This window comes from Dipodomys ordii, unplaced genomic scaffold (genome assembly GCF_000151885.1).
Source record: "Dipodomys ordii isolate 6190 unplaced genomic scaffold, Dord_2.0 Scaffold191, whole genome shotgun sequence".
Taxonomy (NCBI): Eukaryota; Metazoa; Chordata; class Mammalia; order Rodentia; family Heteromyidae; genus Dipodomys; species Dipodomys ordii.
This window is the reverse complement of record NW_012267407.1, coordinates 680,617-691,986: the sequence shown is the minus strand read 5'-3', so window position 1 is coordinate 691,986 and position 11,370 is coordinate 680,617. Positions and strand designations below refer to the sequence as shown.

Below are 11,370 nucleotides of genomic sequence, written 5' to 3'. Positions count from 1 at the left end.
GGGGGTCTTGGTAGATGGGCGAATGGTCTTCCCTGAACTGGTCGGCTTGGGTGGAGATGCAGGGCGCAGTGTGTGCAGGACACCCTCCCCTTCCTGTCCCAGTTCATCAGGACATCACAGGGCTGCACCCAAGCTTACAAGACAAGCTTTTCCCTTTCCACACGGGAACAGACGAGTCTGGCTCTAGCTCACTTCCCTGCCAAAGTTCCCACAAGCCCAGCTTAGGGTTCAGGCAGCCGCGCTTTGCAGGTCCGGGGTGAGGTGGGGGGCTGTGGGAGGCTGGGCCTTCCATCCCCCCCACCCCGGCTGCCTTCCGCCAGCCCCAACCATCCGTGCCTAATCGTCCAGTCACTCGATCCCCGTCTGGCCAGGCGGCTAAGCCCAAACATCTGGCCCCAGGGCCTACAGCCAGGACGGGCGTCCAGCCAGTTCCCTGGCCCTGGGCCTGGCCACCTCCCACGGGGCCCAGGACAGCTGAGCTATGTCTTTGCCCACCGGTTTGCAGCACCCAGAACAGTAGCTGGGTAGACCTAGCAAGCTCAGCAGTGCAAACACCAGCCAGGACACCATTCACAATTTGCATGCACACACACACAAACATGCATGTGCACGTGCACACAGATGCACACCCCAGCTCTCCCTCCCACACACCTTCACTTCTGCCACTCTGGGGGGGGTGCGGTGGAGGGGTGTCCCCTGCCGTTTAGCAGCAAGGGCAACATTGAGTCAGGGCCAGAGGGCTTCAGGTTCACAGACAGACTGGAACAACCCCCACGCGAGTTTGTGGAGGTGCCCGGATGAGCTGCCCCTGCCCCTCTGCCCTGTCTGCCAGCAATGGCCAGAGTGGGGTCCATAAGCAGAGAGGAGACCCTGGGAACTGACTAGCTGTACACTGCTGCCAGCCAGGCCATGCTTAGTGGTGGTGGGGGGGAAAGGGGGGGCGCCATCACTACCACCATCCTCAGCTGTCATCACCAATTAACACAGCACAGCGCCCTGCCCCGCAGCCCTGGCCCCTCCCCGCCCTTGGCCATCCCGGCCACCGGCCACCTCCCGAGGACACATTCAGACCCATGGGGAGGTGGCGGCTGTATCCCCCACTCTCCAGACACCTCCTGCTCCAGGAAGGTCCCCCCCCCAACACCCGTCCGGCCAGGACAGTATCCCAGCTGCTGTGGCTGGAACCTAGGCACAAAGGGTCCTTGGAGGGCAGGCCATGTGGGTGCTTGCAGGGCCAGGCAGAGGGGGGCACCTGATCCAGTCCTGAGTTGTAGCCCGGCTCCTGCCCCGGGCCAAGCAGGGCAGGAGAGGAAGAGAGAGTGTTTGCAAACAAGGTGGCTGCCAGACGGGGGCTGGGCCAGGGAAGGCATGGAGAAGGGGAGGGGAGGGCCCAGGCGCCTGAGCCAGGCGCCTTGCCTGACCTTCCCCACCCAGCCCCAAGTGCGCTGTGTGCCTGGGCACGCGCACAGATTCAAGGTCTCCTGTACAGTCGTGCATGCACACACACACACACACACACACACACACACACACACAGCTCTGATCTCTCTCCCCTAATCTTTCCCCAATCAACAAACCCACAGCCACACACCAGATGGGTTTTATTTGCAGAGAGCACAGTGGGCAAAGCAGAGGCGCAAGGCCGAGGGAGATGGGCAGCCATGAAGCCCTACAGGAGGGCAGGGCTGGAGGCGGAGGGCTGGAGGGCAGCACCTAGTGTTGAGGGGTCTGCAGTGGAGGGAGTGCTACCCCAGACGGGGTCACTTCCTGCCTAAGCCTTCCCGGCTGCCCACTGTAGACCAGGCCTTGCACCATGGGACACAGGGAGGCCTGAGGCCCGCCAAGACCCAGGGAGGGCAGCAGTGTGGAGGATGGGGGCAGAAGAAAGATGGGGAGTGGGGAGAAGCTGTGGCCTCCTCAGTTCCCGGCCTCCTCCAGCCCCTCAGTCTTTCCCTCTGGCCACCGCCAGGGCTGCCCCAGGTAGGCCTCCACAGATCCCACCGGGCTCCTCTTCCGGGGGTGGGGGTCCAACAGCCCCCACAGGAGAGCATCTGCAGCGGGCGCCAGGCCAAACCACGGTTGCGGCCGGTCTTGGGGCTGGCCTGAGGCCCGCCACGCCAGGAAGTCCTCATAGAAGGGGTCGGCCTCAGCCAGGGGCTGGTCCCAGGGGAAGTAGCCAGTGAGGAGGCAGAAGACCAGGACGCCCAGCGCCCAGGCATCCAGGGAGGGCTGGATGGGCAGCCCCTCAGGGAGCGGGGTGGGGGCACAGAGCTCAGGGGCCGTGTAGGGGATGGGGGCCCCCGTGAGGCGCAGCAGCGTCCCCCGGGGCCGAGTGTGGCCGAAGTCAGCGAGTTTGACGCGGCGGCAGGCGGCATCGCACACCAGCACGTTCTCGGGCTTGAGGTCACGGTACACCAGGCCTTGGCCATGGATGTGCTCCAAGGCAGAGGCCAGCTGGACGGCGCAGCATTGAGCCGAGGCCGGCTGCAGGAGGCCCACCTGCGGGGTCAGGAGTCAGAGGTCAGGGGTCAGGGCCTGCAGCTGCTCAGGGCCACCCAAGGGGACCCTCAGCCCTCCCCCAGCCCCAGAGGGAGCAGAGGAGGTCAGTGAGGAAAGCCCTGCCACCCGGGGGGAGGGGGGGCTGGAGTCAGGTCCAGTGAGGCCAGGCGCAGCGACTGTGATTCTTGGTTTTTCTTTTTTTTTTTTTTGTCGGTCGTGGGGCCTGGGCTCTGTCCCTCAGCTCTTCAACTGTAGACTAGTGCTCTACCACTTGACCCTCAGCCCCACTTCTAGCTTTTTCTGCTTCTGTGGTGCTGAGGAATCGAACCAAGGGCCTCATGCATGCAAGGCAAACACTCTACCACTGAACCACCTTCCCAGCCCCTGACTGTGATTCTTGGGGTCCATGCTGTTCAGGGCGCTTCTGTGAGCCCCAGCAAGATTCCATGCCCACCTCCTTACCCACCTTTGGCTGGATGAAGGAGATGAGGTCCCCATGCAGGACGGGCTCTGTCAAGAAGCTGTAGGAGTCAGCCGACTCAATGCCAATGCCATAGGCGGTTACGATAGCAGGATGTGTGCCCAGCGAGAGGCCCACGCAGAACTCATACAGGAAGCCGCGGAGCGACGTGGACATCTTTGGGAGCCGCTTCAGTGCCAGGGCTGTGCCTGGGACAACAGGGACAAAGTGGGAGCTGTCCAGGAGTCTGGGGTCACGCGGGCCAGCTGCCCTGATCCTCTGGGGTCAGGCTGGCTGGCCCCCCCATCACAGGCTGGGGTTCAAAGATCCCCTGTTTTACATAGGCGCCTCCCTAAAGAAACAGTCATGTAGGAATTCACATTGCCAACAGAATCAGCTGGGGTGCAGGTATTAAAGGCACTCCCCAGAGCTCGCAGGTTGGAGCGGGACAGGTAAGGCCTCATTCTGATCCCCTGTATTTCTCAGACATGGTTCACTTTCCTTCCCACCAGGCCCCCACCCCAGCCGCACCCCACTGCCAGGCCAGGGCCTGATACCTTTCTGCCGGTGTGTGACCAGCAGGACGCGGCCGAAGCGGCCCTGGCCCAGGGGGCGCACTTCCTGGTAGAGCTGGTCCACCTCCGAGTGGACCAAGGTCTGTGCGCTCAGGGCCATCATGTCCTCCAGCGCCAGGGCGGCCTCCTGGCCCTGCTGCAGCTCCTCCAGGGTGAGGCCTCCCAGGCCCTCCTCAGCGCCGTCCTCCCCAGCCTCCGCCTCCTCATGCCCAGCCTCCGGCCTTTTGCCTGGCATTGCTATAACGCCAGACACGGGCAGCACTGCACTTGGCTCCCACCAGGCCTGGGCGCAGGGCTGAAGGGGCAGGGGACTTAAACCTCTGGGTCTGAGGGAGGAGGCTGGAGTTGGAGTATGAACTCCTGGGTCTGAGGGAGATGTGGAGGGGCTCAGACCCCCAGGTCTGAAGGAGGAGGCTGGGGCCTGGAACCCTGGGTCTGAGGGAGGTGGGGAGGGGTCTGAGGGGGGAGGGACAGGCTAGGCTGGGGGCTTATTGCCAGTTCCCACTGGGACTCTGAGTTCCTCTGGATAAGAGGCCTGCAGGAATGATGAAGACCGGTAGCTGGTGTGAGTGAGGTCAAGCGAAAGGTCCCTCCTGCCACCCTGAGGGTGAAAGATGAACCAGGCCACTTGAGACACCCCCACCTTGTTTCCAAAGCAAACAGACTTGAGCTGGGGTGGACATCAGCCTCTCCCCCAAAGAACCAACAGGTGCTCTCTGCCCCCGGGAGGGTGAAGCTCTCCAGAGCCCTGGGGCCCAAGGTCTGCTCAAGCCGCCACTTTGGTGGGGCCCCAGAGCTAGCAGGTCTGTGGTCCAGCACTCACAGCAGGCTGCCCCTCGCTCAGACCCAGGGGCCCAGGCCCCAGCCTCCTCTCTCAGACCCAGGGGCCCTGACCCCAGCCTCCTCCCTCAGATCCAGGGGTGCAGACTCAGCCTCCTCCTTCAGACCCAGGTTCCAGACCCCAGCCTCCTCCCTCAGACACAGGGGTCCAGACCCCAGCCTCCTCCCTCAGTCCCAGGGATGCAGACCCCAGTCTCCTCTCTCAGACCCAGAGGTCTAGGCCCTAGCCTCCTCCCTCAGTCCCAGGGGTGCAGACCCCAGCCTCCTCCCTCAGACCTAGGGGTCCAGGTCTAGCCCACTCTCACCCTGGAACCCTGTTCAGCTCACAGCACTTAGGGTCCTGTAATCATCCCCAGATACTGCTGCACCCCACAGCTGCACAGTGCAGCCCATGAGGCCTCCACAGGCCCAGGACTCTGCTTTCTTTGTCCTTGCTCAAGTGCCGCCCTCCATTCCATGGCCATTCGGCCCTACCCCACTGCTGACCTGGGCTCAGCGCAGCCGACCTCGCCCTCTCTGAGGCTTGCCTGACCCAGTGCAGCTGCGAAGGCTGCAGTCAGTGCCCGCCCCATCTTGGGGGTCGTAAGGCCCCACCCCCAGCCACGCCCCTTCTGCCCCCGCCAGGGGCTGAGCGACCTCATGCGTTGAATCCTAGAACTGACAGTGGTCAGGCAAGTGCCCCGGATTCAGGGGGCTGAGCCCTCCTCCTTCAGACCCGGGGGTCCAGCCCCAGCCTCCTCCCTCAGACCAAGGGGTCCAACTTCCCTTCAGAAGTGGGGAACCACTTTTCTGCCAGGACTGCTTGGATATTTATTTATTTACTTATTTGTTTGTTTGTTTTGTGGGTCATGGGGCTTGAACTCTGTCGCTCAGCTCTTCAGCTCAAGACGAGCGCTCTACCACTTGAGCTACAGCGCCACTTCCGGTTTTCTGGTGGTTCATTGGAGATAAGAGTCTCATGGTCTTTCCTGCCTGGGCTGGCTTTGAACCATGATCCTCAGATCTCAGCTGCCTGAGTAGCAGGCTCCCAGCCTGCTTGGGTATTTATATCATTTTGGGGCCGCAAGACTGGTCAGTCAGGGCAGTCGGTGGGCAGCACATGCATTGGATATGTCTCCCCTGCATTTACCAGGTGAGTTCTGGGGCTTCCGCAGCCTGGGCAGGTGATGGAGGGACCCCATGGTCCCTGCACTGCCCTGAGGACAGATCCATTCAGGCGTTCTGGGAGGGCTGTCAGGCTGTTGCCAGGGCTGGGCCTGAGGACAGGATGATATAATGAGATTCCAGAAGGATGCAGTGAGGATGACCTCAGAACCCAGGACATGGGGGCAGCAGGTGGCCAAGCAACTGGGGGACAGCTGCTCCACCAAATACCCCAGCCTCTGCGGACGCGATTCCTCAAACGCACTTTGATGTTTAGAGTTTTGCTATTATTTTACTTTTACCAAAAAGTTGCAGGAAGATCATGTTGAATTGCCCTATGTTAACCTGTCCAGCATCCGCACGAAACATTAGTTAACTGTTTTGTGTGTGTGTCTTCTTTTTCGGTGCTGGAGATCGAACCCAGGACTTTGCTCTTGCTAGGCAAGCACTTTGCCACTGAGCTGCAGCCCAGAGCCATACAAGGCCGGGCTCTGGTGGCTCACACCTGTAATCCTAGCTACTCAGGAGGCTGAGATCTGAGGATCGCGGTTCAAAGCCAGCCCAGGCAGGAGAGACCATGAGACTCCTATCTCCAATAAACCACCAGAAAACCGGAAGTGGCGCTGTAGCTCAAGTGGTAGAGGGCTCGCCTTGAGCTGGAGAGCTGAGGGACAGTGCCCTAGCCCAGAGTTCAAGCCCCACGACTGACCAAAAAAAAAAACAAAACAGAGCCATACAAAACGTTTGCAAGATTCTTTTTTTAAAAAAAGGATATTTATTCCACCCTCGATGACCCCCCTATCAGCTCCTTTGTTGGTTCCGGGGTCCTGTCACAGCCCAGTTAGTGAAGTTGCTTCTCAGTGTAGACAGAGCAAGGTCCTGGTGTGGGAGAAGCATTTCCTCATTCTCAGCTCTTCACGGGGTGCTAGAGGCCTAGCGTGGAGGTGCATTGTTGCCCAGAAGACAAGACACAGAGGACTGGGGTTGCTTCAGAGCTGGGGTGGGGGCTAAGAGAGGGGGAACGGGCAGCAGGTGGGGGGGTACAAGGTGTGCAGACACCTACTAGCCCAACAACAACGTGAGTGTGTGCATGCGAGTGTGTGTGTGTGTGTGTGTGTGTGTGTGTGTGTGTGTGAGTTACATTCAGAAAATGAGACAAGCGGAAGGAGAGGCCGGCATGATGTGAGACCCTTGAAGTTGGGATTTTTTGCCCCAATTGCAGGGGTGAGTCGTGACCCCTCAGAGCCCACAAGGGCATCTGGCCTCCCCGCAGAGCAGAAAGGGACCCTTGGGGATGGAGAGAAGGGTCCCCGAGGAAAGATGTCATTAGGAGGGACTGGAGGCTCTGACTTCCAAGTCCTCACTGTGGAGGCTCGTCTGCTCAGGTCCAGCCTGCACTGGGGAGCTGGAATGTGTCCTGTCTCTCATCCTGGGAACAGCCATCTCCCTTTCCAGGTGGCCCTGAGGCTCGAGAGGGGCCCTGGGCCTGGGCCTGGCCGTCTGTCTCAGTCGCCTGGCTGAGGGCTGTTCTGACCTGTGCTCAGTCTCCTGCCACTGCTGCCTTCCTCCTCCTCCTCCTCCTCGTCCTCCTCGTCCTTGTCCTCCTCCTCCTCCGTCCACTCCTCCAAGCTTGATCCTCCTTCTTCTTCCTCCTCATAGCACTCATTCCCCAAGACCCCAAGTCTGCCTCCACCCCCCTCCAATCCCCAGTCATCCCCGAGGACCTCCAGGACGGCCAATGGGGGGCTCCTGGTCTCAGGGTCCAGATCCAGAAGCCCCTGGAACAAAGTCAAGGCCGGAGGTGCGAACTGGTCCCAGGGGGGTGGCGGCTGTGGGGGCCGGGGCAGGGTGGTCATCCAGTGGGCAAAGGCCTCAAACTCAGGGTCAGGGGCCAGCGCCACATCCCACGGGAAGCAGGCTGTGGCGGCGCAGAAGAGAAGCACCCCCAGGGCCCAGGCATCCACGGCGGGCCGCAGGGGCAGTGTGTCTGGTGGCAGCAGCAGGCAGAGTTCAGGGGGTGCGGTGGGCAGTGGCGTGGGTGGGGCCAGGGCGGGGCTGCCCTCTGGCCTGGTCAGACCTAGGTCGCCCAGAGCCACGCGGCTGCAGGCTGGGTCAAAGACCAGCACGTTGTCCGGTTTGACATCCGCGTGCACCAGCCCCCGGCCGTGGAGGAAGTCCAGCGCTGCAGCCAGCTGGGCTGCCACCCTCTTCACCATCGGCTCCGGAAGGCTCTGGGGGAGAGGGGAGGGGGGAGGAAGGGCAGGCAGGCTCAGCTCCTTCAGCGCCTTCCAGAAAGGCTGTGGACTCCTAGAGATTCTGACTTCTGGGACTTGGAGGTCCAGAACCAGGGCTCACGGCTCCCCCCCAGTTTCCCCAGACACCCCAGGCCTTGTTCAGATCAACATCCAGGGCCTGCACCCCAAGCACTCCTGATGCTTTCCTCATTGGATCCCCAATGCTGGCCAGGAGCGCTTTCTCTCTAGATTCTTCCAATGACCACCCCACCCCCCGACCCTGTTCCTCAACTCTGAGCATTTCTTCCATCTCTTCTAAATGGACCATCCAGGTCATCCTTCCATCTGTTCATCCACTCACTATTCATCCATCTACCCATCCATCCATCCACCCACTCAACCATCCATCCATCCATCCACCATCCATCCATCCATCTACCCATCCATCCATCTATCCATCCACCCATCCATCCATTTATCCATCCATCCATCGATCTATCCATCCATCCACCATCCATCCACCTACTCATCAATCCACCCATCTACCCATCCATCCATCCACCCACTATCCATCCATCCATCTACCCATCCATCCATCATCCACCCACCCAACAATCCATCATCACCTGTTTATCACCCAATCCAATCCATCATCTATTCATCCTCCATCCATCTGTGCATCCACCCACCCCCTGCATCTACTCATCATCGATCCATCTTTTCATCCATCCATTCATGTGTCCATCTATCCATACATTCATCTTTCCAGCTGCATGTATGTAATCATCCATCTATCTTTCCTCCTTCCATTCCATTTATCCATAATCCTATCTCCAACACAAAGTCCCCAAAATACCCCACCCCCTAATCTTCAAAGTCGAGAGGATCTAGAATCTCCTATACTTTGTCTTGACCTGGTGTCTTTCCTAGAGGCTACTGCTGAACGCCCATCTCCAGGGCCACCTGGGGACCTACCCTACTCATCCTCTGCTGTCTCTGCCCTCGTCTGCACCCCCTCTTTTCCCACCCCCACCCCATTTGCAGCCCTACTCCTGGCCCTAATGCCAACTAGAACCCTGAGTGTCACGTTGCCCATCCAACCGCCTGCCCCACGGGCTGGTGTATGGATGGAGGCACGGGCTGTGTTGAGACAGCACAGGGAGGTGTTTAGAGGCTTGGCGTGGGTGTGGGTTGGGCACTGATGGGGGGTCAGTGCTGGGGTTAGGACGAGACCTGGGGACAGAGTGAGGGTCATCCTCACATTCCTCTCCCAGGCACCTCACCTTTTCCTGAAGCATCCTGCTGAGGTCCCCATAGGGTGCATACTCCTGGGCAAAGGCAAAATATCGGGGTGTCTGCAGTGGCGCCCCCAGGGTCTGCAGCAAGCCAGGATGTGAGGAGACACAGCGGCCCACGCAGAACTCCCGCAGGAAGGTGGTTTTCGCGACTGAGGCCCTACGAAGGAGCTTGAGTGCCACAGCTGGGCCTGCGGGGCGCAGGTAGGGGGGGCTCTGAGCACTCCTCGGCTGGGCCCCTGAGGCTAGCTATGTAATTTCCTCCCGGGACTCTGGTGGGCCTCCCTTTCCTCTGGCGTAAGGGTATGGGTGACCCATGTTTCTTTTGGTCTTTTCTTTTCTGTGCAGGTCCTGGGGTTTGAACTCAGGGCCTGGGTTTTCTCCTTCAGCCTTTTCCCTCAAGGCTGGTACTCCAGCCCTGGATCCTCAGCTCCATCTCTGTGTTTTGGTTTTATTTTGGCTGATTCCTAAGAATCTCACAGACTTTCCTGCCCGGGCTGGCTTTGAACTGTGATCCTCAGCTCTCAGCCTCCTGACACCTGAGGATCTTAGAAGAGCTTCAAGGGCTTTGTGAGGTGCACTCCCTGCGGCTCGCCCTGCCTCGTGGACACCTGGTGTCTGCCCCGCGTGGAGGAACTCACCCCCGTGTCGAGGCTGCGCCAGCAGCACGCGACCGTATGAGCCGGAACCCAGCTTTCGGATAAGGCGGTACCGGATGCAAAGGCTCCTCACCGGGGACACCCTGGGGGCTGTCAGCTCCACCAGGCGCTGGAGGGCCGCGGCTGTGTCCTCCTGCGGGAGAGGACGGGGCGGACAGCATGTGAGTTGGGGTCTGGGGGGGGAGGCCCCAGGCTGAGCCGTAGGAGAGGGGACAGTGGTCACTGTCCCCAGAGGAGAGGGTGAGTCACGGTGACTCACGGCCACCTGTTTTTGTGTCCTGGCAGGGTTAAGGGCTCATTGTTTCAGAGCCTCTGACCTCCCCAGCCATGAGAGGTACCCAGAAGCCCCCCAGTCCTTACTGGGCCTGCACCCCCCCATGTCCCTCCTGGGCATCCCGTGGGGCCTTTACACTGCCTTGGGGGGGGCCTTCCACCTTGCTGTGTCTGAGTCCTCCCTCATCTGGGTCTGGGGTCCCTCTGCGTCACCCCCCCTGTCTTCTTGGTCCTTCCTCCCTCCTCTCACCTCTGGGTCCCCATCCTCTGAGGTTTCCGGAGCCCTGACCTCCATCTCAGGGCTTCTCAGTGTGGGCCAGCCCCCCCTGTCCCAGCTTCCCACACTGCAGCCGGCCCCTCTGGACCCCGACCCCACCGGTGCTCGCCCAGGGTCTCCCTGGGCCCAGTGTCGGGCAGGCTTCGTCTCTCCCTTTCTGGAAGCCCCTGGGTGCATGCCGCTGCTGGGATCCCACCCATCTCTCTGCTTCTCTCTCATTCTCTTTTCTCCTCGCTGCAACTTCTGGAAGCCTCTCTCCTTCCTCAGGGATTTCTGGCTTTCAGTCTCTCCTCTGTTCCTGTTTCTCGCTTGCTACCTCAATCTCTCTGTCTCCTGGCCTCTGCTTCTGGCTGCCTCTCTCATTCTCTGAAACTGTGTCTCTCAATCTCTCTCTTGCTCAGTCTTTGTCTGTCCCTGTCTTGCTATCTCAATATCTCTGTCTGTCTCTGAATCCCTCTCTCTCTCTGTAACTTTGTCTCTTTGGCCACGACCCTCTATCTCCCGCTGGGGTCTGGGTGAGCTCTTCTCCTGCGCAGTCTGTTGGTCTGGTCTCTCTGCCTTCTCCCCTCACTCTGCCGGAGTCCAGCCCTGGGAGGCCCCACCCTCCGTCCAGCCCCTGTGTCTCCCTGCTCGCTCCCCTAGGGTCTCTGCCAGGGTCTCTGCCCCTCTCTTTGTCTGTCTCTCCGAGTTTGTCCCTCCCTTTCTCAGGGAGAGGTGTGTGTGACAGGTCAGAGACAGAGACATCCCGTCCCCCGAGCTGCCCTCACCCCCCTGACCCGCCGCCTCCTTCCCTCCCCCTTCCAAACTTAGACCAGCTTGGACTCTGGGCACTGGGCCCAGGACAGAGGGGACAAAACTTGTTGTGAACCCCTAAGGGCCAGGCCTGAGGGCAGCGAGAAGAGGGGGAGACCCTTCAAGCCCTCACTGGGAAGACAGGAGGGGGCACTCGGCTCAGCTCAGACAGGCTTCCTCCACAGAGGGTGAACAGGAAACACCAGAGGTCAGGGTCAAGCTCCCCAGCTCCTTAACACCATGTCTGAACTTCCTCACACCCAAGAGTCTAAAGTCCAGCCTCTTCCCTCAGATCCAGTCGTCAAGGTAGCCTCCTCCTTTAG

The 11,370-nt window shown here is 60.3% G+C and overlaps 2 protein-coding genes across 2 annotated transcripts; both read right to left on the bottom strand.

Annotated features, from left to right (window-relative positions):
- Positions 1 to 1,917: 1,917 nt before the first annotated feature.
- Sbk2 (SH3 domain binding kinase family, member 2) lies at positions 1,918 to 3,769 on the bottom strand. Its single transcript, XM_013034524.1, has 3 exons — positions 3,517 to 3,769; positions 2,966 to 3,168; positions 1,918 to 2,499 (listed from the first exon to the last, which is right to left on the bottom strand). The coding sequence occupies exons 1-3, from the start codon at positions 3,767 to 3,769 to the stop codon at positions 1,918 to 1,920; spliced, it is 1,038 nt and encodes a 345-aa protein (XP_012889978.1).
- Positions 3,770 to 7,109: 3,340 nt separating this feature from the next.
- Sbk3 (SH3 domain binding kinase family, member 3) lies at positions 7,110 to 10,273 on the bottom strand (the record flags this gene model as incomplete). The annotated part of the gene is made up of 4 exons (XM_013034563.1): positions 10,229 to 10,273; positions 9,688 to 9,838; positions 9,035 to 9,237; positions 7,110 to 7,748 (listed from the first exon to the last, which is right to left on the bottom strand). Coding segments are annotated over exons 1-4 (1,038 nt in total), but the record flags the coding sequence as incomplete, so codon positions are not given.
- Between the last annotated feature and the right edge of the window lie 1,097 nt (positions 10,274 to 11,370).

What these genes read in the sequence shown, in the direction of transcription:
- Sbk2 (XM_013034524.1), bottom strand. Translation starts at nt 3,769, where the DNA reads ATGCCAGGCAAAAGGCCGGAGGCTGGGCATGAGGAGGCGGAGGCTGGG. An exon ending in GGTCACACACCGGCAGAAAG is followed by an intron (nt 3,169 to 3,516) that starts GTATCAGGCCCT and finishes CTGTTGTCCCAG; the next exon opens with GCACAGCCCTGGCACTGAAG. An exon ending in TCTCCTTCATCCAGCCAAAG is followed by an intron (nt 2,500 to 2,965) that starts GTGGGTAAGGAG and finishes CTGACCCCGCAG; the next exon opens with GTGGGCCTCCTGCAGCCGGC.